The sequence below is a fragment of the Paramisgurnus dabryanus genome, chromosome 14 (assembly GCF_030506205.2).
Source record: "Paramisgurnus dabryanus chromosome 14, PD_genome_1.1, whole genome shotgun sequence".
NCBI classification, from domain to species: Eukaryota; Metazoa; Chordata; class Actinopteri; order Cypriniformes; family Cobitidae; genus Paramisgurnus; species Paramisgurnus dabryanus.
In genome coordinates this window covers 15,582,804-15,608,575 of record NC_133350.1, presented here as the reverse complement: position 1 = coordinate 15,608,575, position 25,772 = coordinate 15,582,804, and the positions used below count along the sequence as shown (strand labels likewise).

The 25,772-nt window shown below is 39.1% G+C and overlaps 1 protein-coding gene across 2 annotated transcripts in view; it reads right to left on the bottom strand.

Moving 5' to 3' along the window:
- The window catches only part of foxj3 (forkhead box J3), a 109,042-nt gene that overhangs the window by 50,472 nt on the left and 32,798 nt on the right, over positions 1 to 25,772 (bottom strand). For both annotated transcript variants that reach the window (XM_065241220.2, XM_065241221.2), the window contains exon 2: positions 18,885 to 19,321. In XM_065241220.2, coding sequence (XP_065097292.1) covers positions 18,885 to 19,205 — 321 coding nt within the window. In that variant the 5' untranslated portion in view covers positions 19,206 to 19,321. The remainder of the gene's footprint in view (positions 1 to 18,884; positions 19,322 to 25,772) is intronic.

Genomic DNA, 25,772 nt, shown 5'->3' with positions numbered 1-25,772 from the left:
TGCGTGCGGTATTGCTTGGTGAAGTATTGCAATAATTAAAATTTGCAGATGCCGTACAAAGTAATATAACACCGTGGGGAACCGACTAATCCTGTGTTTAAATGAAACCCATCTTTCATTTAAAGTATGTTAATTTATGAGACTAATAATACATGGGTGAAGTGTCAGGTGAGCTCCAAACAGAATCTAGGCCAGACCTTGTATGCTGCATTGGGACTTTTACAAAGTCTGAAATCTTGCAAAGACGGTCTGCAAGTTCAATTTTAAGTACTCACTTTTACAGAATTATGTTGCAATGCAAATGAAATAAATAAATAGCCATAATAAAACCTCTTCAAGCATCTCGAGGCTTTGGCTGCATGATCTTCATTTTCAAAACATGACACTCTTCCAAATGGAGTTCCTCTTGTACACAGGAGTGGAGCTGTGGCACGCTCTAACCCACTTACTTTCTTCAGTCTTTGCAAAACAAACAGTGAAAAGTTTCAATAGAAACGCAAACATCGGTCTTCTGTGAGGTCAGGGTTTAAAAAGAGACAAGAGACTACTATTCATTCCTGACTTCATCCTGAGTTATGCTGGCTTTGTCACCCAAGATGCTTTTAAACTGAAGACAGAGCTACAGTATTTCATGTGACCTGACCCCTCCTGGCGATTTCAAAACCTTCAGTATCATTTCCTGCATGTTTTCAAGGCTGCAGTGCTTAGTATCTTAGTTGAAAGCTGGAGAGGCAAAAAATTCAAACAGTAGCCATTTACCAAGGCTTTAAAATGTTTTGGGGAATACATTGACACTGTAATTCTAAATGACAGGTCAAAAATACTAATAAAAGATACAAGGTACTTGTCAGGGGGTTTTAATCAAGCTCTACATCTAAGACGACATACTCTACATCAGTGGTAAGCGCTTAACAAACAACCAAAGAAGTATTTTTCCTCAATTTTCTGTCAACCTTGGAACATCTAAGATTCCACTGAATACAGCCTTGCTGTGCTGTAGTTCTGGATAACAGAATAGACATTCACAGATTTACTTCAATTGAATTCCTCTGTCCTTCGTAGATGTGTTTAGTAAAAATATTTTTTCTCTTTTATTAACCACGGCCTGATACTTGTACATTAAACTTTAGGAAAGCGGTCACATTGGCACACTACAATACAACATTGCATGTATAAAAGAATTTCTTTCATTAAATATTAACGGGACGGGTATGATTTCATCATATTCCATCAGTAGTGTAAAACCAGATTTAGGGAAAAACAGCCTGCCAGTCTTTATTTAATATGTTATGGCAAGAAGAAAATCAAAGCCAATCAGAACTACGAGGAAAAGAATCATATTCAATTGACCAGCTGTCAAGTTCAATCTTTTGCATGCTGTTCACTGTTGGACTGATACTAATACTCCTGCGATAGATTCAATGTTGATCCACTGAACTCTATTCCTACCACATTTACTGTTGGCTCCTCAGACACAATGCTAAAAGCTCTCTCATTTGTCACTTTGGATAAAAGCGTCCGCTAAGTGAATAAATGTAAGTCATTGTTACAGGTACACTTACATATGCAATGGCTTACTACTAATTTTACAAAAATACAGAGTTGCGTGATGCGTTTGACAACTGGTGTAGCTAAAACGACCTTGAAAAAGTTCTTTTAGCGCAATTTCAGTTTAATGGCGCTTTTCCATTGCATAGTACCCCACGGTTTAGGGTAAGCTTACTTTTCGGGGCTTTTCCACTGGGTGCAGAACATAGTACCAGCAGGGCTCCAGACTAACTTTTTTCACTTTTTGCACTGTGGGGCACAGTGGCCCCCAACTGAAAATTTTAGGGGCGCAACCAGAAAATTTAGGGGCACATATCGTAAATCAACATGCTAACCAAAAATTCACATTTCTACTAAGTAATACACTGTATTACTAATAAATACTTTGATGATAAATGCAGAAAGTACAATGTGCTGTTTTAAAAAAAAAAGTCAAATTTACTGGTCGCACATGTGCGACTGGATGTAAAATTCAGTGGCACGCTCTCAAATTTTGGTGGAAAAATGCCACCATTTGGTACAGGTAGCAGTCTGGAGCCCTGACCAGATACTTTTTTTTCAAACCACCTCGGTTGGGGTTCCAAGCGACCCGAGCTGATACCAAAACGTGACACAAAAACACTGTAGATCACTGATTGGTCTGAGAGAATCGTCACTAACAACGGCATCGCTATAATGTTAAAGATTAGCTTTACCTTAGTGCTAGCTTGCGCTGTCTCGAGTAAACCATTTATCATCTGTGCTTTGCTGTAAGTATCCCTTTAGCGATGTAAAACATCCATAGGTTGAGAATTAGGAACAGCATGCAAGTATCTTTCCAGACTTTGTGTTTGTGGCGGCACATTCTTGATGCTCACGTCCGCATATATGCTTAAATGCAACATAAATGAGGCTCAGCGGAGCGCGTCGACTGACACCACGGGTGTTTGAACAAAAACGTTATGTGAGACGGAGGTAATGATAAACGTGATGTGCAAACATCTATTTGTGGTGGTCAAATTAAATTTTGTGGTGGACTGAAAAATAAATGAATGTATGGGGATGTATAGCATCCCAGCAATTCTCTCACTTGTATGATGTCACAGCATATATAACATCATCACGCCTATAATCCCTCCCACTCCGAAATCGATAGAAAAGTTGACCAAGCCAAAGTGAGGTGAGCTGACCCAACCTAACCCTGTGGGGTACTATGCAATGAAAAAAGCGCCATTAGAGACACATGTTATGGTACAGTTAATGTCAGGTTTAATTGTTGGTTAGAAATATGTTGTTTAATTGTGATTCTAGACATATCCGTCTCTTCCCATTCAAGTAGATATTCTCGCATATGACTAAAATAAACACAATAATAACACAAAAAGTGGTGTGACTTCCCTAAAGGGACTTTGGTTTTACTCTTATTTTACATTAAGTAAATTTTCCCTTAGAAACTACAGATTACAGACTTTTAAGGATGCAGGATGATAACTTATTTAACAATAACAGGCATTTTGATTAATATTCAAAAAAATATATTCTCTGCTGAAAATAAATACTATTTCGCAATGCTCACTGGAAACTAATTTATTTCCCCTCTGAAGTTTTGATATGTTGCAAGTGATGCACACAGTGTTCTTTAAAAGTCATTATAATGAGTACACATAAACCTCTGTTCAGGTATTTGCAGCGTTATTCTTCCTTTTAATCCATTTTATCAAATTGATGCATCAATAAAAACGCAAAGGTCAAGATGCCAAAGGAGGTGAGAAATGTCTATCATTAAAAAATTCAGAAGATTTTTTCCCACACAGAGAATTTTCAAACAAAACAAAGCAAATGGCATTAAGCACAAGCCGTCCAGTGTGAGTTATCTGCTAACTCCAAACTGGCGTCAGAATAAAACATAAAAGCCATTGTGTATTAGTCACGTAAACATTGGGAACATCTCACAGAGGGAGCCGAAAAATTTGGCACCTATGTGTAGCATAGTTGTCCGCGGCATTAAAGTGAGCTCTATGCCCCGTTCCTCACAGGAGCCGCAGAAGGTTATGAAAGATTGGAAGCAAAGGAACATCTCCCGGTTCACCCTCCCTGAAAGCATTCGTGTACGCTCAGTTCCAGATGAGCGATCTGATGAGAGCCATTTGTCAGACCCTCCTCTTAATTATCAGTCGGCTCAGAGCGGCATCCTGCACCAGTCACTGACAATGGCACTTTAGGGCCTTATTCAGCACTGCCTCAAACCTGCTGTCAGACAGAGACATGGGAAAAAAATGGCATTTGTCTGAATGGTGAGAGTGAAGTGAGCGCACCTTGAATTGGTTTATAAATGCGACTTTAAAACACACATACTTCTATTACAGTCGCAGACGATGAAGTGGACGTTTATTCCCACGTCTGGTCCTGTGGTTCAGTGTCACATGATCGGTGGGAAGGAAAATCATTTAAATGTTATAATTTAGGTCCATGCCAACAGATAAAACACAGGGTTATGGGAGTTGCGTGGGAGATATCTCTTTATAATCAGGGATACGAGGAAGAAAATGAGAAGACAGCTGGGCAAAGTGCAGAAGATATTAATGCTAGGGAAAAAATATATTTGTGGTTAGCTTTCAGCAGCGTTAAAAAAGCAAGTGGTTGCTGAACATACTGTCCAAACAGGAGCAAATGTGGTAAAGGTGTTTTATAAGATGTTCCTTTATTCGATTTAAATTGCTATTTTAAATTTTTATTATACTATTAAATATCAAATGATTTTACATATTAAATAACCCTTCGACACATAATCATTTTTAGTTACATTTAAAGAACAGGGATTGCAATTTAACAGCTTTCCTAAAAGTCTGCCAGCCACATTTGTGGACATTAAAGAGCAAAATAATATTTGGTTATTGCTAACAATTAAAAAAAACACTTACTACAGCAGCTACATTTGAAATATTACACTCAAAAAAAGTTTTTTTCGTGACTTCGCCTTCAACAATTCCTGACACACAGTCGTAATTACATGCCAGTCGCAAGTGAACCAAATGCCCATGTTTCTCAATTTTGGCAGGATACACCAGTAAATGAGTTTTTAAAATTCCGCTACCAAGTTTAGGATTGGGTCTGTTGTGAACTATTGACTTTGTATTATGAGATATTCATATGAATGTCTCAGTGCTGAGCCATCTAGCAGAGGGAAGATTTAAGAATATTTAGCTGCAGGTAGAACGTTACGTTAGTTATTAAAAACATCCAAACTGTTGATGCATGCAGAGTGCAAGGTGTAGGAACACATCACCATCATCACCATACAAGTGTGAAAACCAAACTGAAGTCATCATGTTTAACACTGACAACAAGGCCATATCAAAGATTGAAATCAATGATTGAAATCAAACTTTGATGCTGGTTTAGATTATGAGAGGTCAGCTTGTATATTACAGGACAGGGTGACATGAAAATAAAGGAGCTTCATGATGCCATAAAATAACCATTTTATATGAAACCTTTAACATCTGAAGAACCTTTTTGTTTCAGAAAAGGAGTTCATTCGATTATAAAAAGATATAAAGAAATGGTTCTTTGATGAACCAAAAAGGTTTATTTTACTACATTGCTGTGAAGAACCTGTTAAGCACCAAGAGTTCCGTTAACCCAAGTTATCTTTTTCTGTCCAATCTAAGCCATTCATATGACATTATTTACATTATATTCATGTCATATATTTATAACGCATATAACCTACTTATTTTAAACCTGTGCTACCATTTCTCCCTTCACAAAAACTCTATTGTGCTATTTGATTTTAGTGACACCCAATTATTATGAACAATATATACAGTAAATATGCCACAGTTCTCAATATAACATTGAACCATTCGATATGACCTCAACGGTTCAATATGTGCATGTGAAATGGTTAAACGCACACATTCCAACCATGACGAGCGAAGAGCAATACGATGAGCAAAGCGAGAACAATACCGCCGTCTTTCAAATCTTATTTTTTTTTCATTACACTAGCAATATGTACAAGTTAATATTTGGATATACATAAAGAGAATTGCAATCAAACCATTTTTCCCAAACCAAAAAACAACACTTTAATGGGCCAAGCCAACATAACCAAACAAAAAACCGTGGTAAAAAGCAAGGTTTGTATTCAACATTTTGCATTTAAACTGCATTGTTGCATCCCCAATATACAGATTAGTAGGGCCCTATAATTTCCGCGATCACGGAATCGCGGACGGAATCGCGGAATTGGCAAATTAACACGGAATAAAGTATTAACGCGGAATTTTACATATTTTGAATAAAATTATGTTTTTGTGTGGGAGACGAACGTATGTCTGGGGGAAATGCAGACCGGGGGAAGTAAATCTGGGCTCGCACGTGCAAAGAGCTGCGCGCTCATGCTGTCCTAAGTCAGATCACTATCCTGTGTATGTTTGTAAAGTTATATGCATTTCAAGCGATCGTGTATAAAATATGGATCGCGTTCCGCTGGACCGATGTGTTTAAGGCACTTCTGAAGGCACCACTGCTTTGACACGTTGTTGTAGCCTTCTGCAACAAAACAATGCATTGATTTGAATTGAGGTGTGTGTGTGTAAATGCCTGTTTTACAGTCCTTAAGTAATCGTGTTATCCAGTTTTTCACCAAATCATTTACATATTAAAAATTAACATTAAAGGCACACTCTTTTTATGACTAAAATAACAGTAAAGGGTAAAAAAATAATTGCCAAAAATTAAAACGGATAAAACGGAATTTGCAAAAATTTAAAATGGAGAAAACGGAATTTGGGAAAAAATTTAACGGAATTTGGGAAAAAATAAAACGGATTTTATAGGGCCCTAGATTAGACATGGGCCGGTTACCCGTTTTAAGGTATACCGAGGTTTTAACAAGTCAAGGTTTCAAAACCACTAAATAGTTCTGTGATAAGTAATGTAATTGATTTATATTAAAAAATTGTGTTGCAATGGCAAAACCGCAACACTGTGTAACCGTGGTATTTTTGCTAAACGTTATCATACCGCCAGAATCTTATACCGGCCCATGCCTAATACAGATAATTTGACAATCTGATATTGCGACAAATATACTGCAATATTATAGTGAGCATGTTTCATCTCCTATTATCTCCATGTGCAAAAACCCTTAAAAATATACCGGTGCTCCAGATCCTCATATTTATCAGCTAACAAAATGGGAGCAGTCCTGAATATTGGAGGGTCAGCAGCAAACTGAGAGTTTGGAGCGAGCGTTGTGGATGAGTGGCTGATGAAGCACTGTCAAAAGAGCGTCCTCAGCACCGCTACCAAACGTACCTCTCATCCACCGCAGCCGAAAGAGCTGCCATTAATATTACAGGTGCTTACAGCTCCCTCCAGTCAATAACCACTATTACAACCAATAGAGCTAATGAGGGAAACAGAGGTGAATATCTAGTTTCCCTATGCAGGATCTCTTTAAGCTACACCAGGGCTCGGCTGTATATGAACACTTCATTGTACTGATGTCTTATAATCGGCACAATCGGATCTATGGAACGCAACTGTTGAGTCGATAACGACAATTAGGCTCTTTGAAAACAAAATTGATCTACAAGAGGCCTCGACTATGATGCAACTGCACTGCATGCTTTCAAGAAAAAGCTAAAACGTTGTCTTTGGAGAGAGTTTTTGGCAAGCGAAAGGAAACTCGGCATTCATCTGTGACTGGTGACAGAAAAGTCTCTCACACAACAGAGGCAGTCAATCAATCAACAGAAACACACAGCAGACAAACTGAAGAGGGAGCCGAGGGTGGGCAGGGACCTGTCTTTTACACCTTTATCCATCTGAAAACTCGTACACCGGCTTTCCCTTCAGGCGAAGTTCTCCTTTCAACTGCAGTCCACCAGACGACAAAGCAGATTCTTTGTCCTTTGACAAAAAGGGGGAGGGCTTCCCATTTGTATTCAACTTAACATGGATCTAAAAGTCGCAACCCTTCTATAGACTCCATTAGCAAAGTTAATGTAAAACTGTCAAGCACAATGACCCATAAATAATACATTGCTGAGGTGAGGAGAGGCCGGGTACCCTTTTGCTCTCCGCCATCTCTCTAGTCAGACACTCCAGCCTTCTACAAGGCCACATTAATTGTCTAATTCAGAGGCAATTAGTTGGCAGTAAGAGGTTGTGGCCTTGCAGCCAGCTGGCCCTGATAAGAAGGACAGAGGCTGGAGGGCTGGCAAAACAACACTGCCTCTGTCTCAGTCTCTCTCTCTCTTCACCCACAACCAGCTTATCTGACCAAAGTCTCTTCGCCGCTGCGGGTAGCCCACGTCACCTTGAAAAGAAAGAAGATTCTGCCTACGCAACCTAGTTCTACATGTAATGAAGACTAGATTTTAGTGCACATCCATTCATTTTCTCTCTCTAAAGTTTTTAACAGTAAATTAGGAAAAGACGGGGATTCAAAGAGCTGACACTGATGAATAGGCAATCATGAGTGAGAAATTAATGTGTCATATTCATGCCTGCCACGACCTGCGTTTATCCCGAATGACGCAAGGATGTTAAAGAGATTTGTCTGCCAATAGGTATTGAAGGGAGAATATAGCGTTGCTTCTGGCATCTCATCCATCACTGGTTGCATTCAACTGCTAGGAGATTGCTAGCGTCTTTCTCCTTTCCCAAACATGGACTGGATGCTTTAAGCATGTGGTGCATGTGGATACCCCAACACTACAGAAACTAATGATGGTAATACCAGATATGGGATGTGCATGCTCTAATCTCAAAATGATTACAGAAATTGGGTTCAGACGAAAATAAATAAATAATCCAAAAGACATATACTCCTTTGAAGAACTGATCTTGTAATTTCTGCTCTATCCTAGTGGGGGGAAAGGCACGGGATCAAAAAGGAGCCTGGCCAAACTAATTAGACCTCAAAGTCCTGGCCTTCCCAGCTACCAGCACAGACAAACCAGAGTCACCCAAAAGCCAGATAGTGAAAGCATGGAGATCAATGTCATTTTCGATGTGGGAGCTCTATGTGAAGTCCCCGGGCAGCATGCCATATCCTTCAGTGACACCACACACATGGTGCCACTATGTCTGCATATCATGCCTGTTAAAACCATGTCAGATGGGCATAAAATGAGATGAGACATTTCTACCATGGCAAATTTCCTATTTTTAAGAGTCAATGTAAAAAATATGTACTGGTAATGTTCTCGTTATGCCTTAGCATAAGTTTAAAATCAAGTCTTTATGTAAAAAAATTTGATGTAAAATAAATCTTTGGTGTCCCCAGAGTACACATGTGAAATTGACACTTTGTAGGTGTAATGTGCAAGAATGTGCCGTTTTTGGTGTGTCCTTTAAAATGCAAATAACCTAATGAAATTCAAACCCTGATCACAATGATGATTGCAATTAAAATTCTAATTTTGCTGTGAATAATTTTTTGTGATAGTGCAGATTAAGGGGCAGTATTATTATAATAAGAGCTCCTTATGACATCATAAGGAGGGCCAAATTTCAATGACCTAATTTTTCACATGCTTGCAGAGAATGCTTTACCAAGACTAAGTTACTGGGTTGATCTTTTTCACATTTTCTAGGTTAATGGAAGCACTGGGAAGCCAATTATAGCACTTAAAAATGGAAAAAGTCAGATTTTCATGCCATGGCCCCTTTAAAAGATGTGCAATCGCGTAAACTTCTGGATCAGTAAATCCTATCTTACGTTACAATGGGTCTTTATTAGGGACGGTAAGATTCACAGATTCGCTCGGTGCATCTGTATAAAAGGTTAACGATGCGATGCATCGGTTTAAAAACTGTGCATCAGATACATATTAGCATTTGCATCACGATGCATCATTTCTAACATATTGCATTGGTAAAAAACAGATTTATTTATGTATGTATAATTATTAATAGATGCATTATATACTTTTATTATTTAGAAAGTGACCAATATTTTAAGATAGCTTTCTCCTCTCGAAACTGTGGCTACGTCCTGCAACACTACGGAAACTGAGGCGTGTCATGAAAGTCAAATAAAGCATAAAAAAGCAAAATGGAGTTTAATTTATAGGGACTCTAAATGAGTTAAGTGGAATGGATTTGAGGAAGCAGCAGCAGGAAAGTCAAGGCTGTAGCTAAAATGCGGAACGGAGTTTAATTTATTAGGTCATTCCTATCTAGTGGAATGGATTTGACTGACGGCGCTTTGACAAGTTCGAGATAAAGTGAGTGGGTCTAACATTATTAGTCTTAAAGTGGTCTTATAAAGGTTCAGACGCCCATGTATACAAATCAATTTGTGGAAACTATCTGTACACTCTAAGAAAGGATGTGTCAATTTTTACACATTGTTTTGTGCTATTCAATTTAACACATTATGTATTATTTTAACACAGTATGTGTCATTGTCTGTTGAATTTGTGTTAAAATAAATAATATGACGACACAAAATGTGTTGTTCCAATAATAACAAAGAGATGTGACTGGGGTAACACATTTAAGAGCACCATATTAAATTGCATAGGATCATATTTTTTCATTGCATCGGACCGCACTGCATCGTAAAGGGGTGAATCGCATCGGTTGCTGCTAATTTGTATCTCTAATGTTTCGTATCGTAGGCTATGCATTGGACTCAGTTATGGAGATGCACATCCCTAGTCTTTATACTGAACCGTCTAACGTGGATACAACTCACATCCTGAAAAAAAGTAGATAGAAAGAAAGTAAAATTTCAGAAAAATTTGCACAGACTACAGGGACACGAGACAACTTTAATTTTGGATTCAATTAATTAACTAACAGAAACAATGAGCAGAAGGTCCAGAAGAGCGGAGCAGAATTCAAATGCATAATTCATCAAAAAATAACCCTTAGACAAAAAAATACAGGGCTTTTCAAAATGAACTGCATAACCATTTATAAAAATTACGATTTCATTTTTTCTTAATACAGTGCCAGAGGCAGAGGCAGACAGTCCAACTTCAGCTTAAGCAGATTTTTAGAGGGTAGATTCTGATTTAAAGGCAGATTCCAAGGACTGAACTCTATTTATAGCATGTGCAAATTCATCATGGCTCAGCGCCTCTCTCTTGGGGCCAAATCACAGCAGTGATGAGAGGCCATGTTCAGGTCACCCCAGACTCAATTAATAAAGAACTGGGCATCCTCACCAGAATGAAGAAAGCTGCTGACTTGTTTAAAAGCTGGCATGATAACCATGCTGATTAGGTTTACAGAGAAAGCAAAAACAAGTCTTTTAAACATAAGAAGGCAATTAACTGATGATGGGGGAGGTGGGGAAAATATGTACGCAGACAGAAATCTAAAAATAATAAAATGCTGAAAAGGTAAAGCATTAGAAACGGTTCACATTTTGCAAGCGCAAATGCATAATTTTGAATGTAGACGTGCAGCAAGCGTCCTTAAAAAGAGAGCGGCAAGCACGCAGTGCAACATGCTCTCTTTGCCAGGTGCGTCAACATCGCAGAGAGTTTTTTTTTCAAAATGCAGCGTCGATTTTAGACTTGAAATGAACTGCCCATAAGCTGTAACATTTGGTAGCTTTCGTTATATCATGAATATAAATCACTACAGTGCAACATAGCTTTTTTTTAAGAACAAGGCTTCATAAAATAACATTTTCACTGAAATGTTATCATTTTTATTATTTATCATTCATAATGAAGTCTTCTCTTAAATATCAATATAAAGTTCCTGATTTGTAAACTAAGGTGTATGGTGGCTTTCCATGCTAGCTGCAGAACACTTCTACATGCGCCAGAAATCACAAAAAAAGAGAAAGTTTTCTCGACAAAACATCATTCACCACAACTCTAACATCTGCCTTTGTTGTTGTTCCCATGCGCAGATTTAATGAATGAGATTTCCAGCTTTATGGGTTGTTTATAGAGTAATGTACTGCGGTTTAGACGGCAAAATGGTGAGCTGGAAGAAATCTATGTTTAGACAGGACCCCTGCCCCTATTGTCCTCATATCTGAAAGATCTACTGTAAAACCGGGCAGATCTTATAGAAGGTAATGATCTCAGATCATAGCAGCTCTGGAAAAGACATACATGTACCCACTTAAAACACATTTAAGTCTGCTTGAGAACTTCAATTTACTACTTTTAATGCTCTTAGTGTCAGATGGAAAAGTGACTGCAGTGAGTAAGGATAAAAAGCCTGACATTTCATCTAGGTTCATCAACTATTAAATGCTCCATGTCAGGTATCGACTTTGTGTAACCTGCCTCATTATGACCGTAGTTAGGGGTTGAATAAATCAATGGAGGACAAATGATTGATGCTTTGTGCGAAATGTGAAGTCTACAGCTATGTGCACATATTTCTCTTTCAATCTGTAAAAGCCTACTAAAAATAGCAGTACATTTAAAATAGGGCTGGCCATAAGTACACAAAAGTATCAGTCTTATATAAAAGCAACCACTTATGATTTTTTGTTTCTATTTAAAAAAACTGTATACAGTGTGCAGAGCTGACAGCTAAAATTGCACCTAGTCATCTAATTGGCCTTAAGGAAGCCCCGTGTAATGAGATTCAAATTCACAAAGCCCCGAAACAAGCCTAATTATATTGAGCTTCCTTAAGACTGAATAATCTGTGTAGCTGTCCTAGGATTTTTGGATCTGCTGGTCTGATAAGTTAAGATGCGCAAGGCAAGTGCTGATTGTACAATTGTTTTCCAGTGCTGGGCAAAGATTAATCGTGATTAATCGCATACAAAATCGCATATGAATGTGTGTGTATTTATACATAATAATTATTATTGAAAGAATATATGTATATCTTTGGAGACTATGCATAAGAGAAAGACGTTCAACAAGCAAAGTACTAACATACTTAAATAGTTTTTTAATAGCCAAAAATGACGAAATCAAAAACATCCCCAATTTAAAATACTAAATACTAACAGATTGAATCAACACTTGAAAGAACAAGAAAATGATATTTAGTCTTATCCGCCGCAGGCATTACCAAAGTCAACTCCATCCTGTGCGAGGTGCAGCAAGTGCCCTCCTAACCAAATCCACCTGGTGAGCTGCTACACTTTCTGCCCACCTACTCTGAGTGAGCTGCGGGGGTACGAGTGGGATGGGGCAAGGTGAGGCTGGTGGGCGGGCGGCCAGGCAGGAGCTTCCTGACACTAGAGCCAGGCACACAGCAGGATCAAACTGGCTTCTGCATGAATCACCACCACTCCCACCACCGACACAGCCACTTCTGCTGCTGCCACAATTAAAAAACAGAGAGAGACTGCTGAACTAAATATATATGATAATTGTGCACCAGATTTTCACACGAGTAAATCTGACGTGCTGTAAGGTGACCATATTTTTAGTGGATGGAAAAAGAACGCACACAAACAAGCGCCTTATCGATATGTATCTTTGCATTTAAATAATTTAATATCAGGAGGCCATTTATGAAATGCTCAGCTGCGTAATGATCCTAGCTGGAGGATTAAACTGAAAATCGGAGTGCACCGAAGTAATTTTACGTCTTAATATTCCAAACCCTGCACGCCAAGCTTGAGCTGCGAGATATGGAAAAGTGCAATATTCTCACCTGTGCATCAACATTTAAATAATGGCAAGGGGAACTGGGATTTAGGCCGTTTAGTTACTTAAGAGATAGTCTTCCCCGACTCGCAAGCAAATAACGCCCTGAGGGCAAAGCGGTCCCCTAAATCACATATTAGAAAAATGGTCAATCGCCCCTGGCCTCCATTATGTCTGCTGCCCAGCAGTGGTTGGAACCTTTGATCTGTTTAGGTTGGTAAGCATTTGCATTTCATAATGAGATCAAAGCAGCAAGGTCTAGACACCAACAGCGTTTTTAAACGGAGCAAGATTCAGCAACTCAGCAACCCCACTTATCCATTTGCACGACCCGAAACGGCTTTGGTACGTCAAATGCTAGGCGAGTAACGGTATTTTTGAGGAATTAACCATTTGCAGATTTTGCCTCTGCTGCATTCAGATGCGGAAATGAAGAGCATTTCGCCAGTAGCAATAGCAAAGATTCAAGAACAAACATTTCAAGCGTATTTAAACTGGCTACGACTCGAGAAGTGCTTGGGATTTTCTTTGGCGTCTGTTGCGGGGAAGTTGCTAAGAATTCCTTTGGAGGCGTTTGCTCTTTTAAAACGAGCTGTCTGCGCAATAAAATCCCCAACTTGGAGCTTGAAAGTAGGTAGAACCATGACCTGAAAAGTAATCCTGCAATGTCTAGAAAGGATAGTTCGTAAATCATAAGGGAGCAATTAGGCTAGACTTTGCCAGAACCGCATTGTGTATTCCGTGGCAAAGCCATCATAAGCGGGCCGCTCTGTCAAATCTGTTACTGTCACACGTTTTCTGAAAGCCTGATCAGATTACGGTCTGCTCTGTGGCCGGATTACAAACCTGTTGTGTAAACACAGACTGAAAATTCTCAAAGGATAACAAGAGCTTTCACATGGCTGGGGTCCTTAATAATCCTCTAACACCCATACATTTAATGCTTTTAAACAGGGGTTTAGCCTGGTTGTACTCTGCTACGGCCTAAGCTATAGTGTAAGTGCTATAGGGTCACATGTTTACTTTAAAAATGGAATGAGGATGTTGGTGGACTGTGATGCTTTCGATTAATTAGAAGAAACTCTTAACTAGAGTTAAAGCCGTAAACTTTGATGTCTGGCTGCTGAACACCTTGACAGCATTAAATGTCTCATCAGTGGGTCTGATGGGGAAACGGTGAGCCTCTCATCTTGAGACAGAACAAATTAATCGTATTTACTCTTTAAGAGGTTACGCTCACACACAGATAACCTGACACTTTAAGAGTTGAATAAAAACAAATATAATAACGTAAAAGTAAGAAAAGGATTATGGTTGACATTTTGCCGGATGCGTTTAAAGCTATTCCTTTTTTTAGTATGTGACAATTAAACCTATTGCTGCTATAAGTCAGGTCCGTTGTAAAACATTGTGTTCGGTACATCACATCAGATCAATAAGTGGAGAGTAGGAAGTCATTTGTGGCTGGTTGATCACATTCGATCACATGTGCATCTAAACCAAAACACCAATGTGGTCAAATGCGCTTCGAATGCCTCTGAATGTGGATGAAAGTGGACAATGTCAAAACGTTTCACACCCCGCTTTACACCTGTATTTAGCGTCGTACACTTGTGAACCGATGGACCAAAACACCTCTTGAGGTGTAAACAGCATCTAATGATGTTTTCACACCCGAGTGTTTGTTTCGGAACCTGGTACTTTTTCTCCCATGGTTCGTTTCGTTTACACATATGTGAACACGGCATTCACGCTTGTATCCATATCAAAACAACTGATCCGAGACCATCTTTCAGACCAACTGTCCGAAATGCATAAAAGACAAAAATTTAGTGTTTAGTGAGCGTCTTGAAGAGATGGACTTTATTCATGTAATGGAAGAGTGCTGCGATCAAAATTATTAAATAATATAAGAATAGGTACAAAGAAATGCACAATAAACTTGTTGTCTGACAGATGACAGCTATAAGCGGAATCCAGGACATACGCTTATGCATTTTATTCAATGACAGGACACTTTAATCTCAGGCGTGACGCAAGTTTTATTAACAAATGTTGGTCCTTTTTAAAATTCTGCCATGTGAAACCAACCGAACTAAGAAGAAAATGCAACATGGAAACAATTTTAATCCCTGTTTTGAAAAAAATGCAAACTGTCTCAAGGTCTGAAAACACCATAAATAAGTCATTTTGTTTTCTACAGAAAAATCACATAGCTGTAAAAGATGATTAAGTTAATTTTTGCTTATTGGTCAACTACTACAAATCTGATTTTCAATTAAATTCGCCAAGAAACTGAAGTAGCGATTGTCTTATTTTCCCCGTGGTGAGGTATATCCACGTGAAACAGCTTCTGAAATGGCGGGACATTAATTCAAACTATCAAATGAATTCTGGATGGACGAAATTGGGACCCCGCCCACCTGCCACACCATATAACCGGAAGTAAGGAGAAATTGTTTCGAGGATCATTTTTGTTTATGAGGGCACATTAATTAAAAAAAATTATTAAGTACACAGATAAATCATTTGTAAAACCTTAAACCTTCCACAATATTCCTAGCCTGGCTCCGCCCTCCTACGTGCTTCCGCTTAATTTTCATTTCACTTCAGCAGTACGTCTGGGATGGCTCTATAGAGTTTCGTTTTCTCCTGCAAAAATCTGCAGGACCAATCAGCGAACAGATGGGGGTGGCTAAGAACGATGACGTTGAGGTCGTGCGTCAGTTTGAGTTGTAGTTCAGTAATGGCAGCGGAGAAAGACGTGAGAAAAGCTATTCGGTCCGTTGTTGCAAAACTGCCGAATATACAGAAGTTAAAGCCGGAGCAAGAACCAGGTTTGCTAACTTTTGTTTGTCTGATTATTCTGACTTGTTGTTTCCGGACGGTTTCGGTGCATGATATACGTCACGACCACACGTTAGCGATTGGCTTTGGCAGATCCTGAGTGACTCTGGGCATATCCAATAGTTTTAAACTTCAACAATGGACCCTCCTTAACGGAAGTAACGCTTTGCAATCGTGCGTGGCCAGACTCTCTGTACAAATGAAATGAATGTACGAGAGTCTGGTTGGACCAGGCTACAATATTCCCCCCGAATATTTCATTTCGAAATTTCATTTAAAAAGGAACCTTTCTCAGTTAACAGAGTAAACCAAATACTTGTATTTCGAAAACATCCCTGATAAGGGTTAATGAAAATAATATTTCAACATAATCTTAAATAATCTGTACAGTGGCAACATAATTAAAAACATGGCTATTTACCCGGCTAAGCAATACAAAATTCTTTGATAGAAATCACATTTAGGAATTTGATGTTTAATTAAAACCTGGGTCTGGGTTTGTGATATAACCTCTGCTTTAAATGACTTCGAGCTATGATGCAATGAAACCGAAAGGTCCATATTGCATCTTTTAATTTAGCATTGAAAAACATTGCTTCCCTCCTATAAAAAAACTACAGTTTCTGGTTTCATAATAATGCACAGACAGCATGTGCTAAAATTCATCTCAAGCTGCATATCTGTCTCCCCTAATACGGCATTAATATTTTTTGACCTTGATGAATTATCTATTCTTATTGACAGCACTTATTGATATTTCTTAAAAGCGTTGGCTAATGGAGTTCTATTGAGATGACTAAATGAGTTGCCGCCGCCTGGATTAGCCCGGTCTCATCTCTCCGGCACAGCTAGAATTATCATAGAGAACAGACGTGTGCGTGCGCTGGGTCGTAAATTCCTCCTGCCGACATCTCAGGGGGGATGTGGAGAGATGGAGGGCGATGACTGCACACAGACCTACATTCACCCCTGCCACATTCACTATATGTGCAAAAGCACAAATATAGCAGCATGCACTTCTGAGACAAAAGATTTTTCTAAAATAATAGTTGGAGTGAGATTCACGCTCTTACGCCTATTAAAAAAAATTAAAAAGAGAGACGCTCGTATTGCTGTTATACAATTCTTAACACCAACACAACTGATCTACTTTCCTATCTGAACACAACTCTCCCACCCATGAGATGTGTTTCTCTTGCTATATCCTGAGCTATTTTCCACATCACATAGTAGGACACTATAGCGCCTTAGTCTGTCTCACGCTTCACATCCAAACGTGACCACCTTCACAGAGACCGACCACAGCTTGATGTTGTCTTTGATTTCAGAAACATCTTAAAATATAGATTTTTGTAAATACTCACAAGACGAGATAAAAGCAACACGCTGCCCAGAATTGGATTCAATTACTGATAAATCACATATAAGCCGTTCACACTGAATGCTAACCGACCACATAATGCATATCTGGCCCTTTGCAAACTGACAGGCTGCTGGATCCTCAATATAATAGCTGTAACGATACATGATATAGAGAGGGAATGTGGCAATTAGCGCCCATCATTGAGAACAGCGGTGGGTCGCCTCTCTGTACAAGGTTTCGGAAATAGGTCTACATTCCAGCAAAATGGAAAGCCGTCTCCCTGTGAACGTGTCAGGGCAACAACCTTGTACGGCATTTTCAGTGAATTCGGTGAAAAATGCAGAAATCCATTTGCTGTGTCAGTACACAGAGCAGAATGTGTACTGGAAAAGAGAAAGCCTGATGTCACAGAAGGCATTAAGGTGCTAGCGAGCTATTTAACTTACAGCCATCCTCCAGGTACGAGCACGTTTTAGCGAGGGAATAAAAGGGACACCTAGGAGACCCAGCTCAGTTCATTTTAAATTACAAAATTCCCTACGTAAATGCACCTAGTGCCAACAGTGCAACTCATCTGTTATTTCTACCCAGGATATTTAAAAATACGCAGCGACTGTTCTGCATTATAATCCACAAGCAACATTGTGACATGTTTGATTTGTTGCTTTGATTATAGTTATCATATAAAATCACATTTATCTAGAAACTTACAAAATCACGTGTTGCCTTTGTATCCATACTGACATAAATATGTTTCACAGCAGAGCGAAAAAAGTAGGCGGTGGGTGTGAAAATATGCTCACAAACAGATGCGCGCGCACACACACACACACGCGGACTGTGTCTCGTACGGATATGAACCGCATACATCTTGTCTCCCTGCAATAAAGCTGTGCTACCAATTCTATTGGCAATAAATGTCAACTGATTGGAAAGCTCATTCTAATATCAATTTTCATCTCCGCTCTTTAAAAGGCAATCAGCATGGCTTCATCTCTGTATATCATATGCTCCTTGAGATGGTGACACAGCAATGGCTCTCTCCTACATAATGGACTTCTATCAAGGCATCTGGCATGAATAATACAAGCCATGAAAGGGGGATTTTTTCTATGGCTTGTGTGGCTGGATCTGGCTCTGTGAATGTCAACACACTTCCTTCTCATACTTGTGTCTTAAAAGGAGCCTTTATTTTCTTCAATCTAGAGAGACAAGATACTGTGTCAAATATTAATGGTCATAAACAGATCGGAGCGCAGCCTCGCAAAATAGTGAGCGGTGGCGGCTGTTGCTTTGATATTTTCCAAATATTCCTTGGCAGGGCAAAAAAACCTTGACAGCATAAGAAATGAGAATAATTTCACACATTAACCTTGGCAGTCTCCTCTGACTAAATTCAGGGCTGATTCGGTACACTGATTGAATTTAAGTAGAGGGACGTCACTTGTGTGCATGCAAATGGCTCTGACGAGCAGAAAGCAAATAATGACAAATTAGCTGACGCTTACAGTCAGAACGCTTTTTTTGTGCTCTGTCCTTACCTTCCACCCACTGCCAGCTTCTCTGTAATAAGGGAAATTGTCACAGATCCATTGGTAGATCTCGCTAAGTGTCATTTTCTTCTTTGGCGAGCTGTTGATGGCGAACGTGATTAGGCTGGCGTAGCTGTACGGCGGCTTGCCATCCTTGTGCTGCTGCACCTCTTCCTGGTCCAGTGTGGTGTTGGGATCTAGCAAAGCGCTCTTTTTAGCCATGCCCGGCCCGTGAGTGTTCTGGGCATCTGCCTTCTGTATGGCCGCCCGCATGGTCAGCTGCGGCAGCCAGTCCATGGAGGTCAAACTGCTCTCCAGCTCCGAAGTCATGGTGGCAGGTCAAGGGGCTCCAGAGAGGAGTAGCGCGAAGGGGTGGCGATCTGGCGCGGCGAGAGCGCAGGAGTTCCCTCAGATCAATGCTTTGTTGATGTCACTCAAAATGAAACCTGCAGAGAAGAGCAAGAGAGGTTATAATTACATTGCCCGACATTGTCAGGATATCAGCGATCGGCTTTGAAGCGTGTAGACGCTTCCGTACTTAGAACCACTTCGGCTGGAACCAATGTCATTTTAATTAGCACATTTAAAAACCAATGCATCTCTTTGGAGAGAAGCTCCAGAACAGACGGTGATCTGCAGAGAAACACACACCAGTGCAAAAAAAAAAAGAAAAAAACTAAGCTGCACAGACTGGCCAAGCAGTCTGGCCTACCTCCGGCCTGCACCCTGCAGCTGACTCACACAACAGTAATCCGAGCCGCAAACTGAGTAAATGCTGCGGAATTGTTTTCACAACTGCCAGCCAAATGGGGGAATGGTTCACAAGGAATTCCAATTCTCCCGAGGGTAATTCTTTAGGTTTTTTTACCCTTCCCCCTTTCCATTATGTCTCTGTCATACACAGGACTTGCCGTCGTCGCAATAACGCACGGTGCACCGACTCTCTTATCCCGTCTGTGGCTTCACCCTACACCCACAAACAACCTTGTGTTTTAGGCACGCTGCCCTCTTTGGCTTAAAATAGTAGCAGAAGCGCGAGGCCCATCCCATTGCATAGGTACACAGTCAAGCGGCTTAACCCATCCCCACTCTACAGAAGTCTCTTCGTGAAAATGGTAACGTGACTGGAAAAAGGCACCAGGGGAGGGTATATCCCACATATAATTCATACAATCTCGATTTAAAAACTACCTCCGCTGTTCTCACGGGACCTGAAAGAGACACCCTCATTGAAATTCCTCTGCAATCGTGAAGAGCGAGCACGAGACTCTGAAGTCTGATAAATGAGATGTCTATGAGGCCACAGCTACGACACAAACTCTTTTCTCATCATTCTGTCATTTCCATAAAGGCGAGTCATGACCCTCTAATTTGAAGATTTTTTACAGTGAACGGATGGGACATGCAAATCTAGCTGTATGCAATGCATACTTAAAATTTTAAGTTAGTATCCTTCCTACACTATTTTCACATGCAAGTAGTGAGTGCTTTTCGCCATTTGCAAATTAAATCCAATTAAAGCAAGGTGGACTACTGACCGCATTTCATCTGATCTGATTTTTATGTGTGTTGCAAGTAAAGCTGCATTCATACAGCACCAAAATACAGTTCTCAGTTCTGTATTTGGGGTCCTTAACTGAATCCACATGCAGGTTGGTTATTATCGGGGTGACAATTGCATTACTTGCGCCTGAATATTTTCGGGACTCACAACTGTATTTTTGGCACCACACAGCTGTGTCAATGGAACCATACTGGACAACTAGGCTGTCTGTCACATCCCCCTAGGTCACAGTGTTGTGGTATAGTACATGAAGGTAACAGCAAACATTGCCCAGAGTTGCTTTGTAAGATGCACAGTCGATCCTCCAACACCAAAGAGCTGCACTACAGTGTGATATTTCAGAAGTGTTCATAGACGCCATAGTGAAACAGCAACTTTTTATGCATAATGTAAACATAATACTCATCATATCTGGGTATTGCATTATATAACGCGAGGCCTCAGCAATTCAGAGACAGACAAATAGTACAGCACTTACTGTTTTTGTACAATGGCAATTATGTGAATGAAAAACATTTTGAAAATTTTATCTTCAGAACTTAGTTCATTCAAGTTAATATAATCACCAAACTATCATTATCGGCATATTCAAAATATTGTAAAATGTAATATCACTGGTCAGACAAAGATAACACTTTGTTATGGTTTATTTTTTCCCCAGAAAGAATGTGAAACATGTATGTTATATAATTTTAAGTTTTTATTATTCAAATTATGCATTTTTGTTAGGGCTGGGTATCGATTCAGATGTTTCAGAATGATTAGATTTCTATTCATCAAATCGATTCTATTTCAATTCTCAATGCGGTTTCGATTCCGATTCTCGACTTGGTTTTTATACTTGATTCTTGATTCAACTCAATGAATATATATTATATAGAATATTATATTATATTATAATATATTATAATATGGACTGAATGAATGACAGGCTCGCCTCTCCTTTCTTGGTAACATCGCGCAGGGCAAAAAAAAGGGTGACATCTAGTGGAGAAGACTAGTAATTAGATTAACGTTAATCTTACGTTCAATGTTTGTGGAAATAAAAGTGGAAAAAAATCGATTCATGGTCTGTGAGAATCGATTTTGAATCAACCACGAAAAAAAAAAAAACTATTCATGGTTTCACATTTGGCCCAGCCCTAATTTTTGTATCGCATATAGTAAACCGCTTATGCAGCAAGATAACGCATTTTTCTTCAATATCGTGCATCCCTAATGCTAAGACTACTGTAAAAATAATACTTGCTTGCTTTTGAATGATATGACCTTGATATTTACATTTATCACTATGATTACAGCATCACATGGTTATAGAAAAAAGGTTTGACTTTGGTTCTTCGTTCGCACAGCCACTATTCCAGCTGCAACTGTAAACTGCTGTGTGAACTGGACGTTTTGAGACTCGCATCTAAAAGCAAATGCGGTTGTCATTCCAAAACACTGAGAGTGTGAGCGTAGCCTATCAGGCAACCATCAAACAATTGAAATGCAATGCTAAAGCGACTGGAGTAACAACAAAAAGATTATTGTGAAAGGTAAAGCAAGTAAAGAAGCTCGAATGCCCTGGAAGTGTCTTTGTAACAAAGCATAGGCCAAATGCATCAATTTAAATGTCAGCCAGATTAGCATACAAAACAATGTATCTGAGGATTTTATTGCCACGTTAATGTCAAAAATCTATTTAATATATACAACAGAAAACATTTCCAAAGAGTTTACAAATGATGAGGTTTTAAAAACTAGGGATGCTCCGTTCAACCGATAAACAGGTAGAAATGATAAACCAGTAGAAATTTGTCAACCGGTACAGATTTTGGACTATCGTCTTTATCGAGGTTACTCGCCCACGTCAAGTTGCTGAGCGCGTGGTCATGAAAACTTAACGTTTGTACACGTTTAAGCACCAAATTTTTAAAACTAGTGATTTTAAGCCATTGAAACACAAACAAAAGCCACATATGCGCACTGAGGAGCGCGCAAGTCGCGCATCCGCTGCTCATTAAGCTCGTGAGCATTTTTGCCACTTTATTGGCCTTAAATACACACATTCGTCAAAGTTCCCGTCTTTGCAAGTATCCTCATAAACACGACCATTTAGGCCTTAAGATAAAGTAAACATCTGAAAGAGAAAACAGTTGTGTAACAGTATATTGGATCCGGACTTTAGTCTTAAAGGGGAAGTTACCTAATTTTGCTCCTGTATGTCACTCATGTTTTTGTGAAAATCTCTCACTGCTCATTATCATTCTTCCACCACTGACTGTTTATCTTCAGTGAGCTTGAGTTTTGTTTGTTTTTATTTTCTTTTTTATGCTTGTTTAAGATTTTTGTGAGAATTATAAAAATTCTATGTCATTAAATATTTTTATAACATAACCTTGTTAAAAGTTAAAAGAGACAATCGTGATGCATATCGTTATCATGATATAAAATGAATCCTATCGTGATAGAACATTTTGGTCATACCGCCCACCCCTAATCTGTGGTACTACTTTATCTAGAAAAAAATGCTAACAATTACAGTCATCAAAGTGCTTAGATATTAGCTTGAAGAATCGGTATCGGCCGATCACGAAGACAACAAATCGGTATTCGGTATCGGGTGCAAAAATCCTGATTGGAACATCCCTACCAAAACCCAAATCTGACATTCTCTGATAATATTCAGTCCAGAAAAACGTGATTATGGGATCGCATGATTCAACGCATAATCAGCCAAAGTCTGCATATTTATGCGGGGCCGCATTTTTTCAAATACGCAGCACTTTTGCAGCATAAATTGCACATTTCTGTGCGCAAAATATGCGGGCTTGCATGATTTCATAATCCCCCATTTTCAAAGAAAAAGTCAAATATCTTAGCAGAAATGTGAAAAATTTTGCATTTACTTCACACAAACTCAGCCATGTCCCCTGTTGCATAGAAACTTTATAAATTGATGTGAATATGTGACGTGAAAATCATTGAAAGGCTGCAAAATCTGCATAACAGCTTTTGCAAGTTCCTGCAATTTTTGCAAGTTCCCGCAATTTCATTGCATAAAACTGCATAAATATCCTGCATATTCCATCGCAATTTTTAAGAAAACATCCCGCAAGATCAAGGATTTTTGCCCACAACAATAAAAAAAAATTTTTCTGGAAGGACTGAATATTGTTGGCAGAACAGCAGAGCTTAAATCACTCAGAAACACTAAAGCGCGCTTTGAAATATTGATCAAGTCTTGTTGGATAAAACGAACATTACATCTCACTAGTAAAAAAAAACTGATATGAAGTTCAAAACTTTTCTATACATTTTAAATAAGAAAGTAAAATTATATAATTTAAAAAAATTAAGATTACCTAAATAAAGCTTTAGGTGAAGTACAGATACTTTTACAGTTACTTCTACTAAACATTTGAATAGTCACAAGGCTACACAATACCATCCATGTGTGCATTTTGTACTATAATTTATAACAAATAATTACTGACTAAGAAACCTACATTCCAAAAATAAAAACAATGCAAAAATTCAAGCATTTCATGCACTTATTCTTGGTTTGACTAAACAACAAAAACATCTCTGGGAGAACTCTAAATGAGGATTAATTCAGAAGAAAATCTATGGACCCACTATAGGGGCTGCTGCCATTTTAACCCAGTCAAGCAGAAAATGCGACGCTCTCAGGAGCGCTGGTGTGTTAATTAGTGCACCTCTGCAGTGCCAGGCCGTAAAGTGCAGCCTGCATCGCCCCTCATTAACACTGGCACCTGTACAGACGACTCGGTTATACAGGCCCAGTCTACAGCAGCCTGGGCAAAGGAAACATGCATTAACTGGCACAAAAAAATAGGATATGGCTGGCGGCCATGTGCACATCCCTGGAGTTAGCCCATTCAGCCTACTAACTAGTAAATCCATGGGAGTCGGTTTTAACAAATGCAAGGCATTGCTATGAGACTGGAGCTGTAATGGAACAGAGGGATTCCTAAAAAAATGTTTTTTAATTAGTTTTCAGTCAGAAGTGATAGACTGTTCGTTAAAAGTTGGATAAAATTTTCAGTTTGTTAGTTGGATTAAAGTACTGCAAAATAGTTGGGCTCTGTAGCACTTTCAAAATTGCTTGGTTTGTAAAAGAAGCCTGATATTTGAGTAATACTGGCTCACACAATGTAAGGTATGACTATCCGAAGAAGTATTTGGGAAGCCTGTCTGAAACTTTTGTGATTACAAACTGCAACTTTAACTATAAATGGATGCAAAACTTATGCAAAATCCGCTAAGTGGATCTGACACGTTTTTTTGTTAAGTAGCATTTTTTAACATAATGCATTCTGCCAACAAACCAGTATTTCTAAATGGCCCAAGGCCGGGATTAAGCAGATTTGAAGTGGAGGTATTTGATGAATGTATAACACATGCCGAGAGTATTTGGTTAATGTCTTTATCTAATTTTTGATGTGGGGGGGTATTTAAAAGGCTTTTGCATCCAAGATCCTTAAACCTACCCATTACAAGTTCACGAGTATTACAACACGACACCGAATTACACCATTTTGCACTTCCTCTTTTTTTGTGATGTACTGCATATGTGAAACTTCAACAAGTTTATCAAACCAGAATGTAAATCTATATCCTAAAGGTAGATTTTATCATAAGGGCCATGCTTAAACAATATAAGTGGGTTATTAACAACCTGCAACGAATAGTAAAACTGCTCTTAGTCTTGTATTATTATTAATATTCATCATCTAACAGAATGCATTAGCAAAGTAAAAAAAAAAAATCTCACAGTAGAAAATAAAATGGCAAAACTATGATCCCACTGTAATCCAGTAATGACTTGAAGCGATCTCCTTCCACAACGCAATATGGTGCTTTGAAGCAATCAACCCATCGCGCTGTTAAAAGAGCACATTAATTGTTTTGGCACACCGTATGTTCACTCAAACACGGTTTCAACACGATGAACAATAAATATTTACTTTACAGACCAAATGCAAGCAAATTCATGCGTGTGCATGGACGTGTGGATTAGTAAGCAGACTTGTGACGGAGAAGGCCCTTTTGGGGGATGGTAACTTGGCTTCGGCATAGGGGAATCACTCTCTATGTGCTTCTTCCACAGCGCCTGAAGACCTGGCACACCGCTTCACAACAACAACAGTGATGTAACCTAGTAACAAGTCCTTGGCTTTCTACTCCCAACCGAAACTCCGGCCATGTCTCTCATATCAACAACATTATTACGGCGTGTAGAAAAGCCTGTGTTGTCTTAGTGATCAGGGCGGGACAATGGGGATGGGTGGGAAATGCTCTCACCTGCCCTAGAGTCAAAAGAGATT